Source organism: Schistosoma haematobium, chromosome 6, assembly GCF_000699445.3.
Source record: "Schistosoma haematobium chromosome 6, whole genome shotgun sequence".
Taxonomy (NCBI): domain Eukaryota; kingdom Metazoa; phylum Platyhelminthes; class Trematoda; order Strigeidida; family Schistosomatidae; genus Schistosoma; species Schistosoma haematobium.
This window is the reverse complement of record NC_067201.1, coordinates 18,626,064-18,650,515: the sequence shown is the minus strand read 5'-3', so window position 1 is coordinate 18,650,515 and position 24,452 is coordinate 18,626,064. Positions and strand designations below refer to the sequence as shown.

At 38.9% G+C, this 24,452-nt stretch overlaps 1 protein-coding gene across 4 annotated transcripts in view; it reads right to left on the bottom strand.

The window, feature by feature from the left end:
* The window catches only part of TM9SF3_1 (Transmembrane 9 super member 3), a 40,565-nt gene extending 16,770 nt beyond the window's left edge, over positions 1–23,795 (bottom strand). The window contains exons 1-8 of one of the 4 annotated variants that reach the window (XM_051217034.1): positions 23,700–23,795; positions 23,412–23,661; positions 18,640–18,778; positions 18,511–18,582; positions 18,357–18,460; positions 13,535–13,879; positions 7,006–7,113; positions 3,409–3,547 (exon numbers count right to left, since the gene is read on the bottom strand). In XM_051217034.1, the coding sequence (XP_051065668.1) occupies positions 3,409–3,547; positions 7,006–7,113; positions 13,535–13,879; positions 18,357–18,460; positions 18,511–18,582; positions 18,640–18,679 (808 nt within the window). In that variant the 5' untranslated portion in view covers positions 18,680–18,778; positions 23,412–23,661; positions 23,700–23,795. Of the gene's footprint in view, positions 1–3,408; positions 3,548–7,005; positions 7,114–13,534; positions 13,880–18,347; positions 18,461–18,510; positions 18,779–23,411; positions 23,662–23,699 lie in introns of those variants that run through there. The other 3 variants (XM_051217033.1, XM_051217035.1, XM_051217036.1) reach the window with 3 other exon arrangements.
* Positions 23,796–24,452: the final 657 nt, after the last annotated feature.

Genomic DNA, 24,452 nt, shown 5'->3' with positions numbered 1-24,452 from the left:
TGATTGATATATAAACCAAGTATGCATGAAATAAACGATCTGCTCTGATTCGGAAGCTGGTATTGTGTTCTGGACTCAAGTGGAAGGGCTCGTAGGACATAGGACCAATAAGGACGCTAAACTGCCCACACCGGTTGAACGTCATTGGTTGGCCTAGTGTGAAGATTCGTATAAGTCGTATTCGGATTGGTAGATAAGTCGTGTGATCGAAAAGTCAGACATCCAAGGTCATAACAATTGGCGACGGGGTGGAGAAAAGTTTTGAACCCTCAACTTCAAGGTCATAACAGTTAGTAACACTAAGGTTGAGTAAGGTGTTTTTGACTAGAACTGTTATGGATGCAGAATAATCTACCAATCATTATCATGTTAAGTCTAATGATGTCCTTAGACTTTAAATGTACAATTCCTATTGGTCATTATTTATTTCACTCGTTAAATACTGTACAGATGTTGTTTTCTATTTTTATGGTACGATGTGGTCTGCTTGGTTGGTATATAAATAGAGTATGTCTGAAATACAACGATTCATATCTCAGAGGCTGTGACTTGTGTTCTGGACTCAACTGGCTGGGTTAGACAGCGAAGCAGGGCCAATCGGGACTCTAGGTCGTCCGTGCGTGTTTTACGTGTCACTGAATCGATCAATAAAACGCTGCCCATCTAATCTGCAGTCACCCGTTACAACAAGAACCAAAGACATCATTGAACGTACAGGGACCAAATAAAACAATAGTTCCGAAAGAGTGAGTACAATTCATAAATACTACTTTAACACCATTGATAGCGGATATAGTCTGTTGATACATCAACGAGCTAAAAAGACTGAGATTATCTCATAATGTGGTACAGTATGCTGAAATACAATTATTTTAGATAAGCACCAAATGATAACAATTTTAACCTGCAGATGAGTTGAGAAATCATGCCAGTTACTTACCTGTTATGAATTTAATAGGGAGTGGTAACCTATTCGTTAAAGCACTTAGATTTCAGTTAACAAACTAAAGGTCCGAACTTCACCCCAGCTACCCCACTGGACAGTTGGGTAGCGTTATATAGAAACTGTGACAGAAAAACTCTTTACGTGAATATGTGCCTCGTTAATGAGCTACATTAATTGCCATTGTGCAGATTTGTAACCGATAAAAAATTCATTCCTATTGAATTTAAACAGTAAAATAATATAAAACGAAAAACAACGCAAATGTAGCATACACATATATATTGGAATGACGGAGATTCACAGCTCAGGTCAGTGGTTTTGGTGGAGTTGTGTTCTCTGAGCTTATTGTTAACAAGATCTTTAGTGTCCACTTCATGTAGAGGTGAGCTAGTCCGAAAATTTCATATCAGCTTAACCCCACATATATTACAGAGAAGTAAATAGTTTAAAAAAAAAGACTGAAAAGAAGAACACCTTCATCGTACCAGGAGACAAACGATGGACAACAGTATTTATGAATGAAGAAAATTACATTCAGAAAGTTGAGGACCTAATCAAAGATAACAATGCATACGAAACACTAGTGAAAAATTCTATTAAAGAATAGACAGTCTAATGAATAAAACTCTAGGAAAACTCGTCAAAGGCGGATAAACTACAAACCAACACCAGTGACAAAGAAGATATGATGGACTTATTTTCCTTGATTTTACAGAAGACCGAAGTTGCACAAACCCAATGTACCATTTTAACCATCCATGTCAACACCAGAGATACCAACCTACCATATACTAAAAAAACTCTACACGATAGTAGAACATCTGACTGGATTGTACAATCATTCGGTCAACTCCTCAACACAGTTCTGAAACAAGATCAAAAATTTACAACTGACCAACGACGAAGTAACAATGACCTTGGATTTTGCGGTTCATTTCACTTTAGTAAAAGCGAAGCTCATTACAAATACAATATCGAGACTTCTCAGCAACGATGAACTCATAGAACACAAAAATATAGTACTCGAAATAGACAGAATTCACAGATCTGTTTCTTGAACGTACTTTTAATTCAGTAGTCAGATTTACTGACAAATAAAAAAGACTACAATGAGGTACCCTATATCAGGACCAATCACAGATTACTATTATTATTTTAACACATAGATATTGGTACAAGGAGGCACCAAATACATATGCGCCACACAAATCCCATTCGATATGTGTGAGGGCTGTGATAATGCCCGGGTGCCCAAACCGAAACAGGTGGCTTCCTTAAGGGGCCACTCCCCGAGCCTTCGACCTGAAGGCCTGATCCATAAGGCAGTGGAGCATCGTAAGGAGATGCAGTCCCATGGAAGCCGGTGACCAACAATTGGTTCATACGCCATTTGTTCCCTCAGGATACTGGAACCCGTGTGCACCATTGGTTTGGGATCCGATTAAAGCGCCGGACATTCGCTTCACCAATCACAGAAGCTGTAATGAAAAGATTTGAAGCTACAACTTTGTCAATGATCAAGCCAAAGATTTGAATACGTTATGTAGATAACAAATTTGTTATCTTCAAAAGTAACAAACCTAAGAATACTCATAAGTTAACCGACAACATATTCGATAATGTTACAATTACAAAGGATATGGGAAACAAAATATTATTCCTGAATGTTCTAATCAACGGAGAAAAACAAGTATGCAGGGAACCAAGTCATACAGCAACAATCTGGCAACATGCTAACAGTTGTGTCCAGACAATGACCAAAAGAGTCTAAGCCAACTGCAGCACTCCCACCACATGAAAAATTTAGGAAAAGCATCTGTTAGTCTTTCATAAGAATGGCATTCCCGAAAAATTCACTAAAAAGTGCCTAATCAATAGATATATCGTTAAGTAACCAATCCCGGAAACCGAGAAACAAGTTGTGCTACCGTATGTGAAAAATATCTCTGAAACTGTCATAGGGATTCTGGAGTCTTTTGAGATCGATGACGTTCAGAAACTAACACAACCACACTATGGACGCCAAAAGACACAACAGTAAAAGAAGGAAAACTCAATACCTTCTACAATATAAGTTATACTGTGAAGAATATATTAAAAAAAGTGGACGCCTTCACCTACCCATAAATAAACAGTAAGGTGATACGATATATTATTGATGATATCAGTGCATGCAAATGATTATGTATATAGAGACTATTAGAGAAACGACGAAATCAATCACAAGGCCAGAGATCAACGGCAAAGATAGTCAAACAGAAAACCGAGAGCAGGTGAAAACAGAAAAATCAACCAAGACAGCCAATCACAAGCAAAGCCATCAGGACGAGCTGACATAGCACCTGTGAAGTAACTTCTACATGAAATAGGCGCTTAAGATGTCAAGAATGGAATTGAAAGCTCTGCGACTAAATCATTTAGCTCAATGAACACAACACCCCTATATATATATACTTCAGTACCTGTCCGTCCAGGATATCTTTGGGGAGAATATTCAAAATAGAAATTCGGTGCTTCCATGTTATGAAAAGTAGCAAATTCATGTTCAGCCAATTTATAATTTTGCGTACGAACTAATAAGGCCAATCGACACAACCAAATCTAAAACAAGCAATCAACAAGAACAGTAGTGGTTAATTATTATTTTCATAACATTAATACATGGAGAAAAATACGCAATCTATCTTGTAATTCAAAAATTCCCAAGTCATATGTCGTTATTTATTTACAACACATTGGCTTGTTACACAACTATCAGTCGTTCAGCTGAACCAAGTCACTAGCCTCAGTCAGTAGACAACGCATAGTATGGCAGTAATTGGAACAAAATGAGTGCCATGCGCTCAGGTCATCACCGTAAACATATAAAAATGAGTTAATCAGATGAATGATGGACTAAATTGAGTCCAAACACATGTCATGCCTCATGATTTTCTATACATTATTATCACTGAATGGAATAAATTCTTCGGAAATAGTAATTACACACACCGCTATCAAAGGTTTTGAGCTAAAAGAGACCATATTTGCAAGTATGAAATATAACTGAACATTCCGTAGTAATACACACCAAATTTTTTACGACCATACAACAATTATGATGATGCAATATATGGCTCAGATTGCAAAAAGAAGTCTTAAAATGTTTTAGAAGGATTGAATTTGTTCTCCTTACTAGTATTGACAGTCAAACGACTATCCAGATATATGAACCTTTACATTATTTTCATAGCCCCACTATCGAAGATGATTGAAGGCAAATGTTCTCGCCAGTTTCGTGGAAATAACAGCTTTCGACAGTGTTTCATCGAAAGAATTGTCAATAAAGTGAGTCAATTTATTAAAGATTCTTCATAAAAATGATATAAATCGTACCAGTGGAATTGCTTGCATCAAATGTTATTTGTTATGGCTGTCCAACTTATCTATTTTAACCTAACTGTCAGAAACTCTTGAAGAAGACTCATTAAATCTAAAACTTCATTGAAACTATGAACCGATAAATGTTAGATCACTCATTGAAAACCTGAAAGCACTCGACGGCTGTGTCAACGACCTCAACCCCATACTGTAAATCTAAAATGTTGGTTCAGAAGGAACTTGTGTTCATGCTTAACCTTAAAACAAGTAGTGAAATTGTTAATTTGATAACTTTGGTTATCGTTGGAGCCTCAATTGAGTACATGGTACCAATCTATAAAATCGGAGACCGCTGGTTTGAGATGTGTGAAATATACACTTCGTGAAATAATAGTAAACTGTGGTGGAAATCCCTAGATAATTGCTTAAAATCAGTCAACGTGGTATAGTTGTCCTCACTCTCTATCTTCCTCTCTACATATTGGGTTTTAATATTATTTCATTTCATTGAGTCTTTAAATCAAGTAGTTTCTTGTTAACTATACTTCATACACTTAGTATTCACTAGCAATGATATTATCTCAACTTTTATACCATAAATTTTGTTAATTCCATTTGAATATGTTCACTTGAGATATGGTACCTTATTTATTTATTTATTTGAACACATAAATATTGGTACAAGAGAGCGCCAATATATATGCGCCACACAAAACAATGGGAATTCGAAGAGAAAAGAAAAAAAAGATAAGGAGCGTAAAAAAGAGGACAATAACGAAGAGATTGGTGGTAGTAATGAGGGAACGGAAAGGTACAATCGGAAGAAACCTTTCAGGTAAGGGAGACATAACCACTTTTTATGAAGAAAGTAAAAGGTTACAGCAGGATCGCCACTGGCTTCTATTCTGAGCCATATCTGATAACTTGCACCGATACATAATTGTATCACGTCCCACATTGTCTATGGCTGACTAAAAATACATTTCGATGGTGCAAATGCAATTTTTGCGGGCGGCGATTATCAGCTGATGACGTGGAGTTTGGGTGACTTGTATGCCAAAGAATAATAAAGCGATATTATCTATCAACTCAAGACTATAAATATGTCTATTTAGTCAAGGGTTTTGAGTTGAAACTATTTACTTTGATACTAGATTAATGTTGTGTAATGAAGGTTTTCTGTAACATAAACTTAGAATCTACTCTTATTAACAAAGGCATATGGCACATAAAAAATCAAATAATTTTCCGAAGACCAAAGATACTACTAGACAGCCGAAATCAAATGTTTGATAGGCTCAAGTCTGAAGTCTAGTGCCTGATAATCCTGTCTTTTATCCACAAAACTACCACCCCATTATCTAACCATAAGAAGGAAAAGCATGAAAAAACAAACAAGCAAAAAATACGGCCCCAAAGAGTGAAAAGATACAAGGAAGATTAAACTAAGCATATGCTAGCTAAGAATGCATGTAAATTTATGAGAGATAAAGAAGCATACAGATTTCTAAAGAGGTGGATGGTGGCTAGCAGTGGGGTTTGAGACGCGCATTTCGTTCCATTTGGGACTCGTCAGATGGATGTCCATGTTCATCCCGTGACTCGAACCGATGCCTTTCGCTTCAAACGCCATCGTGTTATCATCCAGTTGGCGACTGAGTTCAGATAGCCTATGGTTTGAGCAATGGGGTGAATTTTTATTCTCATTCATATATACATTGGTTGTTTCGATTTTCCCATCGATGTTCAGCACTGCAATTGATCAGTCCTGAAAGTGATGGGTTCGAGTCTCGGAGCGAACATCGACTCTAACATGCAGGTACACCCAGCTGACGAGTCCCGAATGGGACAAAACACGCGTCCTGGATTCCACTGCTAGTCGCCATCCATCTCCGTTTATGCTTTGTATGTTTATGACTTGCTAGGAATATAAAGGCAACCCGCACAGGATGCACATATGTTGTGAACGACAACACAAATAGGGAACAACTAATCGTATTTCAATAAAAAATTACTAAATGTCTTTGTAAAATATGAGAACCATACATTGAATACTTCATTTGCAAATTTCCATCATCCAACCTCAGCATTCTATATGATTCTTACTATTCGTAATTCCTTTCTATTTAACTTTTTTATTCTCTTCAGCTTGATCTTCTTAGTCTTCTACTGCCAGGGCTTCCACTTCCGATGGGTGTTATATGCTACTTATGTCGACGGACATAAGTAGCATACACCGAAAAGATTGATTAACTTAAGTCTTAAACATCAGCAGGAAGATCTAGACAACCAATATATATATATATATATATATATATATATATATATATATATTAAAAATACAAATTTCTATTCAATAATATGAAAAGGCACACATATAATGAATCGGCTATTATATGATCCAGATGACAGAGAGGAGGCAAAATAAAAGGGAACGTCAGTTGAAACTTATGATAAATAAAAATGATAAATTGAGTTATTCGGTGAATATGCAATGAAACAAAACCATACATCAGAGGAAATAAAAAACTAGTCATTTACGATCAATTTAAATTGAAGCCGAATTGATCAAGAATAATCAAAATACATACAATAAATATATTTTAATCCAGTGATATTTTACAATTCAAATAATTTTTAATAGGTGATATATTTACACGTTAAAGTAATCTATGTTACAACAATAGCACAATGTTTACCTGAGCAGTATATGGAGATAAAACGGCCTCACTTTCGTCATTTTTAAAACCAGCAGCTGAAAGAATACGATAAGTAAGATTCAGTGCACAAGTATACCATCCATTGTTCTAAGAGAGAAAAGAAACAGATGGAGATGGTGGATTCTTGAATTTTCAATGTTATAAACACCTAGTGTATTATATCTTAAGCCAATAAAGAACTTCGATTTAATTCAGTAATGAGACAGAAGTACGTGTATGCAGTTTTGAGTTATCTACTGTAAGCCAGGGCTAATAATACTATGAGGTTACCCAAACATAAGTATGTGGGATGAAGTTTAGGCCTAGAAGTCAACCAACTGTTCCACAAACAGAAAGCTGAAACATAGCAATTAGCTGGAGAGGAATTTCGTTTAAATTAAAACCTCACCCAAATACATATAATATTATATATGAGCATATATACATACATTAAGTCATATGAAACCAAACAGTTTGTGGACAAAAAATTCGTTTTTGTTTGTAGCGACGTCAAAGTATCCTTATTTTTGTTGAGGCGCATGAAATATTGTTGTCGGATAAATACTACGACAAGAGTTGCATGATAACTAACGATAACCTGTTTCCACCGAGAAGTCCTACAACAGAACTAGCAAAGAATTATTAGCAGTTTATTTAGCTACTAAACACTAAGTATGCCTTACAAGAAAACGCATTCACAGAGGTTCTGGAACACGTAGCCCTTTGTAAAGAATATCTACAAGCCAGGGAAACTACTGTCAATAAAGCAGAATGATAACTCAATGATATAGTATAGTTCGCTTTTGACAGGTGACACATTAAAAGTAGTAGACATCAAGTTGTTAATAAATCTTAATTATCAAATATCAGATCCACTCTTGATATAATAGATGTAGGCTTCAGGCAACCATAGTTATCAAACTTATTAGAGGTAGACTAGCGTCATAGAAAGATCAAAATGTGCAAATAGGCTATCCTTAAGATAATGCAATTGCTAACTGGATTGTTCATACGAAAATGTTAAATCAATCAAGGCAATATGGGTCAATAATCACAATGAAATATAATAGGTCACCACACATAATAAGTAAAAATACAAGTTGATAGTAGGAAGACAGGTGTACTGATAGTAGTAAGAATAATAAAATACGATAACAAAAGTCATATCAATAGTTAAAAGTTGGGAATAGAAGGTCAAACGTGGGTAAATAGACTTGGAATAGTCATCACAAAACATTGAAATCATTACGTAATAAGAAGCGTGTAAATAATTAGATAGTGAAGAATACAAACGGCAAGAAGCAGAAAATTACAAACAAATACTAGATGTGAAAACAAGGCTAATGATAACAAAGATAGAATAAAATAAATAAATAATAGCAATAATAATAAAAAAACCATTTCGAGTGATCTATCGTATACCTCCATCATTTCCCAACGGAGTTCGTTCCCGCCTCCTACATATAGCTGAAGCTATAGGATTTCGTACATATAACCTCAATTTGTGTACAGAAGAAATTCGTAACCCCCCTACCCCTCCCATGACCAGTTCTAACTTAACTAACAATTTTTTCTAATTATTATTGTTATTATTTATTTTATTCTATCTTTGTTATCATTAGCCTTGTTTTCACATCTAGTATTTGTTTGTAATTTTCTGCTTCTTGCCGTTTGTATTCTTCACTATCTAATTATTTACACGCTTCTTATTACGTAATGATTTCAATGTTTTGTGATGACTATTCCAAGTCTATTTACCCACGTTTGACCTTCTATTCCCAACTTTTAACTATTGATATGACTTTTGTTATCGTATTTTATTATTCTTACTACTATCAGTACACCTGTCTTCCTACTATCAACTTGTATTTTTACTTATTATGTGTGGTGACTGTTAAGTTTGTTTTACATTGTTCCTGCTCATTCCGAATTTGGTAGGAATCCTGTTTGGTTCATTCATCCCAACGATGACTAAAACGAGAAGAATGAAGTACAACGAGGACAGTTCCCAAGACAGACAATTCCAGTGCTGAAAATATTATTCCTTCAGTTTCTAAGGTGAATTCACCTATTCCTTTAAATCTTGCCTTTGATATTGTTAAACCTAACCCCAAAGACAGTTGCTCGGTAGGAGACAACTATGTAGAGACTAGATACAGCGTAGAAGACGAAGTGGTTTCTAGGGAAAGGGAAGTAGAAAAGATTAAGCTGGAGATTAGAGAACTCCAACTACGCAAGCGATTGTTAGAGCTAACTCCGAACTCTTCAAACAAAGTGAGAAGACCTAGGGAGACTACCGAGTTGTCGGGGTCTCGATCCGAGGATAAGACTTCAGTAGTTACAGCAAGTCACCGATACACCGATGTACCTTCGAGCGATGAAATGCAATTCAAAGCACAGGTAGATAGCGTCAAGGCGCTATGTATGTCAGTAAGCTTACCGAAGGTAGAAATCACGCAATTTGACGGGAGCCCTCTGAAATTTCGGACGTTCATGAAGGGATTCAAGGTTAACATAGCTGACAGAGTAAATGATGACACTCAGAAATTAATGTACTTGATACACTATTGCGAAGGCATAGCAAAGGATGCTATAGAACACTGTGTTTTATTACCAGAAAAGGAAGGTTATACTGAGGCAATTAAAATTCTACATGAACGGTTCGGCAGACCACATGACATCGTGGATACCTATGCATTGTTAGATAATGGTTCAGACTCGACATTACTGCTTAGTGACGTGGCAAAGCAGGTAGGAATTTCTGGTACAGTGACAAGATTAAACATATCTTCGGTAATTGGAGCGTCATCTCAGAACGCCGAACTTACCAATTTCGAAATTGAGTCTTTAGATAAGACCAACCGAATAAAAATCGAAGGTGCATATACTATAGATAACCTACCTATTAAAAGAGCAGAAATCCCACCAACGGACTTCCAAGAAAGATGGAAACACTTGAAAGGTATACAACTACCCACCATAGCCTGTGACAAGGTTGGTTTGTTACTTGGTGTTGACGTTCCAGAGGCCCACTGGGTACTCGATCAGCGTATCGGAAAGCCTAAACAACCCTATGCTTCACTAACCATGTCAGGGTGGGCTTTATTTGGACCAACGGGTCAACTTAATAAAACTTCAGTCTTCATGAACTGTTTAAAAGCGAAAAATTCCCTTGAGGAGGATATTCTCAAATTATTTGAACATGAATTTTCTGAAAATAAGTATTCTGATAAGGTTACCATGTCCCTATGTGATAAGACCATTATGGAGATTACTGACAAACAAACAGTATTGCTCGATGGACATTATCAAGTGCCGATACCCTGGAGGGTGGATTGGCACTCACTTCCAAGGAATAAGCGCGAAATAGAAAAACGATTAATTTACCTACGTAAAAGGTTGCTAAAAGACGAACAGCTTCGGAAACAGTATACTATATTAGCTACCCACGAAAGTAAAGGATATTTGTCTCGAGTAACTCAAGCTATCGAAGAAGAAAGGTATTTTATTCCACATCATCCCGTATTTAACCCTAAAAACCAGGTAAAGTTCGGATAGTCTTTGATTGTGCTGCTAAGTTACAAAACAGGTCTCTAAATGATTGTATATATTCTGGACCAGATCTTACAAACGACCTAGTGGGAGTTTTGCTTAGATTCAGAAAGCGTAAGATTGGATTGTCAGCAGACATTGAAGAAATGTTCCTCCAGGTACATCTACCCGAAAAGGATACAAAGGCCTTCAGCTTTTTATGGTATCCCGATGGCAATCTTGATTCTCCTCCTGAGGTCTATGAGTTGCATGTACACCCTTTCGGGGCTACGTCCTCGCCGTTTTGCGCTACCTATGCTTTAAGACGTACAGCTACAGACCACCGAGATTTGTTTGATGAAAAAACCCAGTCCACCTTACGAGAAAATTTTTATGTAGACGATTGTCTAGTCTCAGTAGAAACAATACCAGAAGCTGCCGAGTTAGCAAATAACCTAATAAGACTCGTTGCGCTTGGAGGTTTTCGTTTACATAAATGGGTTAGTAACGTAAATGAAGCGCTGAATGACGTCCCTATAGGTGATAGATCAAACAATTTGGTTCGTATACCAGGTTCAACAGAACGTATACAGAGAACTTTAGGACTTTGTTGGCACACGCAATCCGATTGTTTTGCATTTGACGTAAATCTTCCCGAACGCCCGATCACTAAGAGAGGCATTCTATCATGTGCATCATCGTTATATGATCCGCTTGGATTTCTAGCGCCTTTATCACTTACCCCTAAACGAATTCTGCAACAGCTATGTCGTAAAAACTATGGGTGGGATGAGATGATAGATGAAGAGTCACGATTGAGTTGGGAAGGTTGTTTAGAAGCAAAGAGTTCTATCGAGGACGGACCCACGCCACCCCATTCTTTGACCACAGTAGCGCCTGAAAACTCTTCAAATCGTTTGTTGCCGTTCATAGATGATCCTGGTTTATGCCTTAAACACTCTCCTGATGTGTCACTCATAGTCGATGATGATGATGTACGCTCACTCATAGTAACAGCAGCCGCTGTTGAGACTGAAGATTCCAGAGTTCATCAAGGTTTACCGTCAGTTCGTTCTTTAGGATTTAACACTCCACCTGATTCAAGAAGTAACTGACTTATAGACACCTTTGATTCTGTATCTAAAGCGACAGACGAGAATTTAATGGATTTAGAACAAGTTATTTCATTACCAGCTGTTGACGATGAGTACCTTCTAAAAACTGCCAACGATCGTCATGTCGATACAGCAGTGAATATTGACCTTAGATGTATTTCTCCTCCAGACAAAATTCTTCCAACAGATAGCGGCGAGTTAATGTCATCGAAAACATCTGTTATGTTCTCTGCCGAAACAAATCTCCCTGGTGTTTCTGACGTGAACGATAGTGCTAAGTCTGTGATACTACTACACGAGTCATCAATTAGTTGCAAAGCAACAACAAATCAGTTCTCTGCAAATACGAAACTTGTATCTCTTGTAGTGGAGTCTGCTGAGAGTTCTATTGACATCAAGCATGAAACAGAGAATCAGAAAGATGATTGTTTTATTCAGTCTGCTGATGATGATAAGAAGTTTAAGACAACTACATCCATGTCCCCTTTAGTTGGGTTAGACAAGCAGATACAACATCCATTACCAGACTCTAAGGATAGTAGAGTAGCTAAAGAAATGACTCATCGGAACATAGAATGGCACCATAACACTCCCTACGCAAATCATCATCGAGTATGGGAAAAATTAATAGGAAGCATACGTAGACTTTTGAGCGCAGTATCTATGTCCTACGAGACACTCACCACCTGTTTGACTGAAGCAGAAAGAATACCTAATGATAGACCACTCTTACAGACGCGAACAAAATGGACACAAGGAAGACGAGATTTACAAGTTCGCGGTCCAGTCTTGATTATTAGAGACACTTATGCACGAAATAACTGGCCTAAAGGCCTCGTGGTAAGTTTTGATCCAGGAGGAGATGGTCTATGGAAACAAGCGAAGATCAGAACGTGGAAAGGTACAATTATTAGAGGCATACGTAAAATTTGTTTATTAGAAGGAGCTGACGACCGAAAAGTAGAGGATAGAGAGACTTTTCAGAGTGACTGTGGCTAGAGTAAATCGTACCATTGTCACCTCTGAATGTTTTTACGTTAATACCTAATCAGCGAAAGTAAGGAAAGACATGCTATCTTTGGGGGGCGGTGTTAAGTTTATTTTACATTGTTCCTGCTCATTCCTTTCCTACTCTTTTGTATGTTGGTTTATACTACTTATTTATATTCAGTAAGCAGTTGTATGCCCAACAATTTTCACAATCATGTTGTAACTCAGGTTGTACTGTAGCATTCTGAAATGTTCACATATATCTTTAACGTTTATTTTACTCATCATTGTATTTATCATTATAATCACTGTAATTTAATTGCTGTAACGGTTATCCACAGTTTTATGCATTTGTTTAAACGCAACAGTTTCCATATTGTTTGCTCTTGGTTCGAGTTTCGGTTGTTCATAAACTGTTATCAAATTTAGACACAGCTATCGACTGTCTTTGGACTATCGTATGTTGTAATCATCCTTTATGTTACTTTTACAGGAAGCCTTTACTATTTTCATTCTTGGACGACGCGTTTAAACGCCTAGACACCTCACAAGTTGAGGTTTGTAACTAAATTTTGTGTATTATTTAATAAAGAACCGCTTTTGTAGACAAATCGTTGTTTTGGAACTTCGATTTTGCGCGTATCTCAATCGGGGTTACTTAGACGCTTCGATAGAATTAACAGTGACCTATTATATTTCATTGTGATTATTGACCCATATTGCCTTGATTGATTTAACATTTTCGTATAAATATTCATGTATATTAGAGTAAAGCCTGATGACAATCTAATTGAAAACAATTGTTCGCTTATATGTGTTGTTCTGATTTTCACAATGGGAATCTTTAATAACTGAATTGTGATATGCACCCCATTGAAGAGTTAACAACTTACAATTAATTTTTTGAGATCATCACCACTTTGACTCCTCAGTTCAATAGATGGAACCCGTTGGATTGCATTAACGTTTGGTTCATCGCCCGTATACTGAGCCAACAAATAATGGAATGGATCAAAAGCAGAAGTGCTACCACTACCGCCAATCTCATAATCTTTGCCCATGAGAATAGGTTTTACCTCAACTAACTTGTTTTCGGGACTTGGACTCAATAATGCTTTTTGAGTAGATTCAGAAGGCAACCAGGCATCTCGTTGTCTTAGACGGTTCAAACTCGTTACATCTTGTTTAGGATCCAACTGAGAGCACTTTGATAGATCAGTATTGCTAGGTGATTTGGTCTATGAAAATAGCGTAAAGCTGTTAGATAGGTGGAGAGAAATAGCGTATACATGTCTGTATACGAGTAAACTTTAATACTATGTAACAAATATTTGTTGTTCCCCTTTTCTATAAGCCCCAGTGTCATCAACACTAAAACAAGAATTAGAAACTGTATAAGCACATTGATAAATAAGTAGTCAAATAAAAGGGCTAATCGGAGGAAATTCCGTGAAAAAATAGGAAAGATTGAGTGAGTAAACCAAACATATAACGGTGACTGGTTGCTGCAGCTATCCTCGGACAATTGTTTATTTCTAGCAAGCACCAACTATGAGCACGATATACGCATTCGTCTGATACGGCAACCGACTCAACGGTAGACCCAAATAGAATACATTGCAATCAGCCTCTGTTAGAGAAGCTCAATAGAAGACCAACTCATTCTGAAGCATATATTTGGACTTTAATCATACTCTAGTACATTTTACGGGACGCAGTAGTCTCAAAAGAAAGACTGATCACAATTTAGTTTAACGACGATACCCTCAAAGTATATTTCAGAAACAATTAGAAAAGCAGCTAGTGAATCATGAGAGTAATGATCATCCAGATGTGGCTTAGCATGATATACAAACAGCTGTGATATCTACCAGTGACTTAAACCAATGGGTTGAAAAACCACTGGATACTGATGGCATCTACTTAATTGATAGATGCTGGAAAACGTATCCCGATAGGTTTCAAACACGATAAGGAGCTATTAAGAACAAGGGATATTCGTAGGGCGGCCTGCTTGAGCATCTGGGCTACCTGTTACTGCCATCTAAATATTTCAACAAGTTATCTGTTTTTGTTTGTTTTAATATATCATTATGTTTATTAATCGCATAACCTATTCTGCTGCGTTTCTGAAAAGTGTACAACCTTTCGTTGTCAAGGTTACAAAAAACTCAATAAGAGACAATGTGGTTGCTGGCAATATACAACGAAAAGAATGCACATTATTCAGATGTTCATTTACTGAACTACTAACATCTAGCGGGCGATCACTCGATATTTATGGCCAGGACCGACCAAGAAGAAAGAAACGGAAACTTGTTGAAATACTTTACGCTGAGAACTCTATATTGTACCAAAAATATAATATTGAATAAAGCCGGTGATAATAATAATGATAATAATAATAATAATAATAATAATAATAATAATAATAATAATAATAATAATAATAATAATAGGGTACTAGCATTCGATCATAGGTATTTCTGAAGCATTATCTGTGCACTTTGGGACCACCGAGTAAGCAACGCTGAGGTTAGACGCAGAGTACCAGGTAGCGATAACAAATTGGTTGATAAGGTAGTGAATCTGTACCAGCCGAAGCGGTTGGGACATGCATTACGTATTCAAGATCACTCACTGCATACCTTAACATGTCTACTCAGTCAGTCAGTAACAACGTAGAACTTCTTACGTACGTACATCAGTTCAAGTCGCCATACCACATTAGCACACAGACACAATTGTCGATTCAAGTCCTTAAGTGGTGGAGGTAGTAAAAGTATAAGCAGTAATCGGAAACATTAGGATTTGAAGATGTCATCTAAGGAGTACAATCCAGTGAAATAAATTTGGGAAGAGAAAAAAGAAAGGGACATCAAGAATTCAAAAGATTAGAATTTGGGCGAACACAAAGAGTGGGTGCACCTGCGCCATTAATAACGATTTTGAGCCATGTCACTCAGGGTCTCTAACCATCGGTTGCTATCATCTCGCGGACCCCAATCAGGTAGTCTACACCTATGAACATGGCTCAGTCCACTTGTCAGTGTCTTCACGGATTTGTGCCATGTTTTGGTCTGGCTGCCCTTAGCTTTCTTCCAACCTACTCCTACACCATAAAACATCGCACGTCGGGGCAGTCGGTGGTCGGGCATACGTAACACGTGTCCCAGCCATCTCAACTGATGAAGTTTCACTACTTCATCAATTGATTCGTCATCCTTACCTAGTACCCGTTTCCTAACAACTACATTACTTATCAGGTGGTCTCAGGATGTATGAGGAATGCCTCGAGGACATCTATGGTCGAATACTAGTAACCTACGAATATCCTCTACTCTTACCGTCCATGTTTCACTGCCATAAAGAAGGACGGAACGAACTGCTGCGCAGTAAACCCGTCCTTTGGTTGGTAGACGGATATCTCGCCTATGCCATAAATGACACATGTTGGCAAAAGCTAGTCGAGCAATCTGTATCCGTGCTGAGACTTCGTCACACACCAGACCACAAGGGCTGATGAGACTCCCAAGATAAGTGAAGCGGTCGACACGCTCGACTACTTCACTTGCTATCATTAGTTCGGGTGTCGATGCAACCCAATCCTGAAGCAACATTTTGCATTTCGAGGGAGATAATCGCATCCCAACCATGCTTGCGTTGTTGCTTAGAGTAGTCAGAAGACTCTGTATTTTGTCGGCGTCTTCAACAAACAAAACTATGTCATCAGTATATTCTAAGTCAACAAGTGAATCTCCCGGTAGAAGTTCAACCCCTGGAAATTCGGATGAGGAAAGTGTAATCTCTAAAAGCATGACATATTTACTGGTGTAACAGTAGGTTGGAAGAAAGCTAGGGGTGGCCAAACCAAGATATAAGACCAGTCCATGAAGTCGCTGACTGTCAGATTGAGCTTTGTAGGTAGATGTAGAGTACCTGGTTGAGATCCGAGTGAATGTAGTGACCAATACTTAGATACTTTGGGTGATGTGGCTTCAAATAGTTTGTAGTGACTCAGATGCATTTATTCTGTCCTCTCTCAGGCCCTAGGACCTGAGACTTCCTTAGATATTTTTCTTTGTTGGGATACTTAATCTTTTCTATTGCTACTAATACGACTACCACCAATATTATTTATACTGTGACTTTTTCTACTACAGTAAGATGTCTTGATCACTCTAACACGCTGTGCTAATGTTGTGTGGCGACTTCGACCGATGCACATATGTATCGGGTTCTATGTTGTATATGACTGACTTACCGATTTGACCCATGTTCGTAGACTCAGATTACCCGTTTGGGGTGCGCGAGACATCTGAAACTAGTTGTTTATGTTTCATGATATTATCAAATGCATTCATTCTTTATCTTACTCTAGATCTCGATTTTAAGTACTCTTGTATCGAGTCTATCCAAACCATATATTTAGTGTTTAGTTTTTATGATTAGCGCTGTTATTTTTATTTATTTATTCAAACACACAAACATTAGTACAAGGACGCATCAAACAGATATGCGCCACATAAACCATTCGATGTGTGGGGGCTGGGATACTGCCCGAGTGTCCAAACCGAAGCAGGTGGCTTTCTTTAGGAAAAACTCCCCGAGCCCTTGATCCGACGGTCTAATCCACAAGGCAGTGGGATGTCAGGAGATGAAGTTCCATGGTAGCCGGTAATCAACAATAGGTTCATACGTCATTTGTTTCCTTAGGATCCTAGAGCCCGTGTGCACCAGTGATTTGAAATCAGGATTTTCCAACTCCTCTAGGTGAACCCTCCGTACCCACCAACCCCGTTAAAGCGCCGGACATTCGCTATTACACTACTTGAACTCTTGTTATCCATCTTTCAAATTTTATCTTGTACTAATGTGGTATGACAATCCAAACTGACACAGTTGCCACGTTGGTAGTTGTTTAGTAACTTTGGTGGATATGTACTTCCCTAAAACAGGTGATGATCACGACCATTTTTTAGAAAGTATTGGCAAAAGTTGAAGACCCAATAAAAAAAGACCAGTAAAAAAGTTCCATTTATCCAGTTTCCAAATCGTTATAATGAATTAAGAGCCCGGAGATAAACACCTTTATTGTTGAGATACCTTTCCTAATTGTTGACTTTAAGTTCTCATAAAAACACCTTATATTGTACATTGCTACCTGATAAAACTTTTTAGTGAGTGATCTGAATATTTTATCTGTGATATGTTGGCAAACAAACTATAGAGTCCAGTCAAGTAGTATATGGGATTGAAGCTGAGTTGAGATGGTTCAAAAACAGCTGATGTAGCCAGGTTTTTAATACGTTTCCACCCAAATTATTGGAAACCCCATTACAAGAACCCAAAATTTAAGAGAAAGTAAAAAAAATCATCAAGAGCTGGTTCTGAATGTCGATAAATTTACCTCAGATTTTTATTGAGTTTCTACAAAAAAAACATAGTGGTCGATAAAGCTGCTGTTACCTCATGACCTACACTTGGAAGAAAGAACATGTTCCCGTTTTTTAATTACTGATTACCAGGTTCGGAATTTTTCCCATGTAACCGAATACCAGTAACCAGGTGAAGTTACTAGTTATTATACAACAGTCATGAACTATTGTTCATTATACAAGTCTGTCCGCAAATGCCAAAATCAAAAATTGAAAGCCCCATTGTAATAACTTTTTAACGAAGTGTAAAATGAATTAAGAAACTGACCTCTCTTACCAATTCATTAGGCTTTGAGTCACAAACAGAACCGAATGGATCGTCTGAATTTATTTCTTCAGTGAAATAATTACTCAAAATACTATGACTTTGGGCTTCAGAATCTTTAGAATTTGGAAAATATTTAAATTTAATGAGCAGAATGTAAACATACCCTTTCCGACCTTCTGACCATTAATAAGCTGAAGACAAACATCTTGATTAAATTCAGATAATAGCGAGTGATCTTGATGTTTTTTCAAAATGATTCATAGAAAAATGTTTGGCATACATTAATACTTACCACTAACCTCGACTTTCCCTTGCCTACAATTTGTACTCATTTTTAAATGGTTCAAATGGTTGTGGATGGAATAGAAGCTTTCGCTTAACAGGCTTCCGTGTCTAGTAGCAGGGGATCACCAGATCCTCCAGGCAGGAACCTAGGTATGTTAACAATAAAAGAGGGAAAGAAATTGGTAAATCATAGTGTGATGCTGACCTTGGTCCTTAAGAATAGGTCAAGTTGCCTCTTGAAGGACTCCTGAGAAGTCGCTTGGACTAGCTCGGCCGGCAGCGAATTCCAGCTTTTGACAACTCTTAAGGAGTAGAAGTTGTGTCTACACTCCGTCTTGCTATGTTGTGTCTCCAGTTTCTGGGTGTTACCCCTTAGGTTATTATTCGAACTAAGCTTAAGTAGGTGTTTAAGAGGATGTCCAGAAGTGTTAAGAATACTATAAGCCATTAATAAATCACCTCTAAGACGCCTATACTCTAATGGGTAAAGGTCTAGTGAATGGAGGCGTTCTTCGTAAGGTTTAGATTTGAGTCCTCGAACTGATTTCGTGGCTCGCCGTTGGATACGCTCCAAAGTGACCTTGTCCTTTTGGAGTGAGGGAGGAAATACTATGTTTCCGTACTCTAAATGGGGACGGATGAAACTATTGAAGATTGTATGGAAAGTTCGTCCGTTAAACTGACCAAAAATGCGCTTCAACGTTACCAGTGCAAGGTTTGCTCGGAAGGCATTTTTGTCACAGTTAGCGTAAGACTTTAAATCATGGGGCACCAGGACTCCTAAATCTTTTTCCACTTGGGATACTACTAGAGAGAAGTTTCCTAAGTTGTAACTGTAGTTTGCGACATGTCGCAGATGGACTACTTTACACTTTGAAGTGTTAAAGGTAAGTCAGTTATCGTCTGCCCAACTTTGAAGTCTAGTCAGATCCTCCTGAAGTGCCTGTATATCATCTTGGTTGCGTATCTCTCTCTCTCCAAAGTTTCACGTCGTCGGCAAAAAGTAATAAGTCTGACGTTACCTGTTGAGGAAGATCATTTATGTAGATCAAGAAGAGAAGAGGCCCTAGTACTGAGCCCTGGGGGACCCCACTAGGACATTCCATAGCCTGAGATAAAGTGAAATTAACCCTAACCTTAAAGTGTCGATTTTTTAGGTATGAAGCAAGCCAATCGATCAAGGTGGTTTGATACCTAGTCGTTTGAGCTTATTGATAAGACACAAGTGGTTAACCTTATCAAAAGCTTTTGAGAAATCAAGGTAATTGATATCAACCTTTCCCTTGCGATCGAGGATGCTTGTCCATCTGTCCACCGCAGTCAGCAGGTTGATTATACAAGAGTAACCCTTCCTGAAACCATGCTGTTGGGGTGAGAAGGAATTTAAGGACAGTAGATAGTCGTTCAAACCGTCGCATATCAGAGAATCCATGAGTTTTGAAGGTAATGACAGAAGAGCCACCGGCCGATAACTTGAAGGTTCATTGCGTCGACCTCCTTTGAAAATTGGTGTGATGTGAGCCAACTTCCAATTTTCCGGTAGTTTTCCTCGGCTAAGCGAGTGAGAAAACATCACGCTAAGCGGCGTTGCCAGGATTGAGGCTGCCTCCCTCAGTATGGCAGGATGAACCATATCCGGGCCAGGAGAAGTATCTAGTCTTAAGTGCTGCAATTTCCGGAACACCAAGTCAGCGCTTAGGTCCACTTCGGAAAGTCCTGTGGAAGTGCAGATGAAACTGTCGTCAGTAAAGTTGATGTCAGCCGGTTGAAATGTTTGAGAGGAATGTGCCGCCACAAGGTTAGCGGCGTCGCCATCGTTGTTAGTCGGGCCGTTAAGACCTAGCAGTTTTGGCTTGACGAAGAGAGGCTGCATAACGGAATAGGCTTCTAGGGTTAGAGGCAAATTTGTCCATAAGCTTTGTCTGGTACTGAAGCCTGTCTTCTCTTATAGCCTTCGTGCATGTGTTCCTTATATGTTTATATTGCCTATACGCCCCGTAGTTATCAGTTCGTTTGTATTCCGCCCAACAGTGCCGTTTGCGGCTTAGCAGGCGAAGGGTACGGTTCTTGATTACTGTAGGTGGCTTGCAGCTTTTGGGAACCGTTTGAGGAACTGAATGGTTTGTAGCACATAAGAGCGTGTGCAGTAAGAAGTCCCAATGACCGTCCACATCGAGTTGAGGGTGAACATCCCAAACCACCTGTTATACATAGTCAATATAGAGCTGGCACATTCAGCCGTTTAAAATTCCAACGCAAATTATTGTTGGGATACCTTAGCTTAGTTTTGATGACAAAACTGAAGGCTATGATGGCATGATCGCTCTTTCCCAGAGGAGCCAGGATTGAGAGGTTGTCAACTAGGAATTCTTCGTTTGTGAATACACAGTCTAAGCGCGATGGTGTCTGACTGTTTCTCCAACGAGTTGCCGACCTCACATTTTCATATAAGCCCAAGTCATCGATGAGGTTGAAGAACCGAGCTTCAATTGAGTTGTCGCCTCCAGTGTACGTGTGTGTCCGCGAAGTTGACTCTAGGGAGATTGAAGTCCCCTAGAATCAGGATGTGTGTGAAACCGAGACGAGTAGAGCGGGATAGTCCTTCCAGCATACAACTATCGTACTCGATGTCGGCAGTTGGCTTCCTGTAAATGACTCCGACTAGACACCTCGAAGTACTTGACAATCTAACAGAGCACCATATGGATTCCTCAAGATTGTTAAACTCGAGGTTGTGAACTTGGTGCACCTCCAAGCAAGAGCTTATGTATATGGCTACTCCAGCCCCAATTCCTGTTTTCCTGTCGTTGCGGAACAAAGTCATCCCAGGTAATGCTAACTCTTGGTCCGAGAACTGAGATATCCAGGTTTCAGATATTCCTATCAGACGGGCCTTATTAGCGTTACTAAGTTCACGTAATTCATCCAGTTTGTTTGGTAGACTTGCGGCGTTCATATATAAGCAGTTTATGCTTTCAATTTGGAACGCGTGAGCTTCGTCCTGCTTTTCTGTATGAGCCTTATGTGAATGGACAGGTAGCCCACCTATATGAGGTTTGCCGAGGTGGTAGGCCCTGTCCTTTACACGTTTTTTATCATTTAGACAGTCCACAAGTGGAATGGTCAGCTCCAACTTGCCTTTGTGCTTGGTCCTAGCTTCATATGGCCTATCCGGGTGCATGTGGATTCCAGGTGGCAATCGACGTCTATTAGCACGAAATGCTTCCAGAACTGCAGCCGCCATGCGGAAAGATGGGAAGGTTATCTTCATTAGACGGGGTCTAAGATCACCGTCCTTCTTGGCTAGTCTCGTCACATGCTGAGTCAGTATGTGTTTGAGCCTCAAGGACTGTTTGATGAATTTCCATTCCCTGATGTCAGAATTTGATTGAGTAGGGTCTGCATTTTCCGGTATACCTTGCACAGTTGTTTCTTTCGCGGAAAAACTCGCGAGATTCTTTGCGCTCAGAGTACGGTATGTCGGGCAATATTCTTACGTTACCATCGGATTTCAGCAAGTGACTTGCTAGCAAGACGTCCTCTACTTCGGTAGCATTCTTGAGTGTTACTTGGAGAAGCCTCGGGTGATTTAGATGCTTAGAATCCTTTCCTCGAGTGAGCCGGGTGACCATCAAAGGCTCTATTCTAGGAAGTCCGAGCTTCTTGTTTAATTCACCCCAGAGCATCCTGTCGTTTTTGTCCTGCAGACTGAGAGGAAGGTCAGGATTGTCAACGAGGTTCATGATAATGAGAGAATCGTCACGAACTGTTGTTAATTTACCAGGTTTCACGATGGGTTCAGGTTTAATAACTTGTTGTTTGGAGGTCAGTGCGCGTTTTTGAGTCTTGGGCTCTTTATTGACCGGACGAACAGTCTTGGGGGTAGACTGTGCGACCAAATCGCCAGTTATTTTCCGTACAGCAATACTTGGGTTGCTCGGCTTAGGCGGTGATGCCTGGTTCTTTTGGGCTCTCTTAACGTGGGTCGAATCACCTACAGGGTTTTTGGGAACCACGGTTGTGTTCAGGGACCCTGAGCTGGGAGACCCGAGTTTGCTTAGCGAGTCTAATACCGTCGACGTAATGATGGTGCTGAGCCTCGACACGTCATCATTAGTGTTGATGGATGCTCCATCGATGGTATACCTGTCGACATCCCTATTTTTGTATCCGTCGCATGCTCTTGTTTGTCTACCGGTTTTTTTACTATCGTTATTCAAGTTAACTGACAAATTGTTCCGAAGAACTGTCAGTAGGACAATGATGTTACTCAGCAAGACTACAGCGTCCGTGCTGCACGTGACACATACCCACTTTGGGTCTGACTTGCTGAGTCTGTTGTAAGCAGTTGCTGTCAGATCTGTGAATGCTTCGTGGAACCAACCTTTGCAGTTGTCGCACTGCATGCCAGTTATAACAGCAAAACGGCATCCCGGACGTTTGCATGAGTTTTTCATGACTATGTTGAAGCAAACTATGTCATAGATGCTTGCAAAAGTCTAAGACCTTTAAAAAACACCAAAAAGCACACTGAAAACGGACAAAAATGGATAAAACGAGTAATATAAACTGAAACTAGTCTATACGTGAAAAACAAAAAAACCGAACAGTAAGCTGAGGCAGAACCACAGGTAACTATTAAATATGGTGAAACTCAAAAAAAGTAATCTAACGAACGTATAGCTCAGGATAGATTCTTTAGAACTGAAATGGTACTTTTGTTGCGTAAGAACACAGCAAAAGTTTGATAAACGCAAATCACGTTAGGACCAAACTTACCGTTCGAAAAGCGCGCGTTACTTACGAAAAATGTTTTAAATGTTTAGCAACTTCCAGTGAGGCTAATCTAACCACCAGGCTACTGAAAGTTATAGTGTGCGAATGACGTGACACGACGTGTTGAATTCAGCAAGAGGCTTGGAATTACTTGTCACAACAAGAACGACTGCCAAGGTCAGACAGGTAAAACGAATAAGCCAGGCAAAAGGTGTCCAATAATCAGTCTTCAGTTATACTGTGGAAGTCCAATCTGAATTTGGATATATCAACAGGAGGTGCTGATATTACGTGTTCCGGTAGAGAATTCAGGTAATCCACTACTCGGTGAAAGAAAAGAAACTCCAGACGTAAACGATCTGATCTCGGTTTTTGAACTCACTTCGAATGTCTCTCAAATGATCAGTCCTAGACGGAAGTAAAAGATAAGACATGTTCATATCAAGGTCGTCGTTCAGTATACGATAAGCCAATATTATATCACCCCGTATTCTACGGTAAGATAACGGAAATAAGTTAGGGTGTCTCAGTCTGTCATTATAAGATAGGCCAGGTAGAACTTTTACCATCTTATTACCTCATCGTTGGACTCTTTCTAGCATATCTGCTTCATACTCGAAACAAGGACTCGTTGCTTGAATCCGATTAGTGTAAATCGGGTATAATAATCTAAACATTTCATCATCTAAATACTGGAAAGACCGAATAGACCATAATACCCTATGTAGTGTCAGTCATTATTTTAAGCCCATATACCTTATTCTAGTTTTTGGACAAACCAATCTATTCATTCTACTTGAGTCATATTTTGACCTTGTCAATTATTCGCTTATCAGTCTTGACTGTTTTTATATGAGCGTATATGTGTGTGCCCTTCTTATCCCATTGATCACATGTCTGTAGCTTTATTTTGTCTGACTATAAATATTGAGTAACGCTTGACTAAAATGGAGTTGGCTTCCCAGCCATCTTCCCTGCGTGTCATTTTGTATGCACAGGTCGATTCTCGTTGACTTATTTAATTCCGTTATTGACTAACGCGAT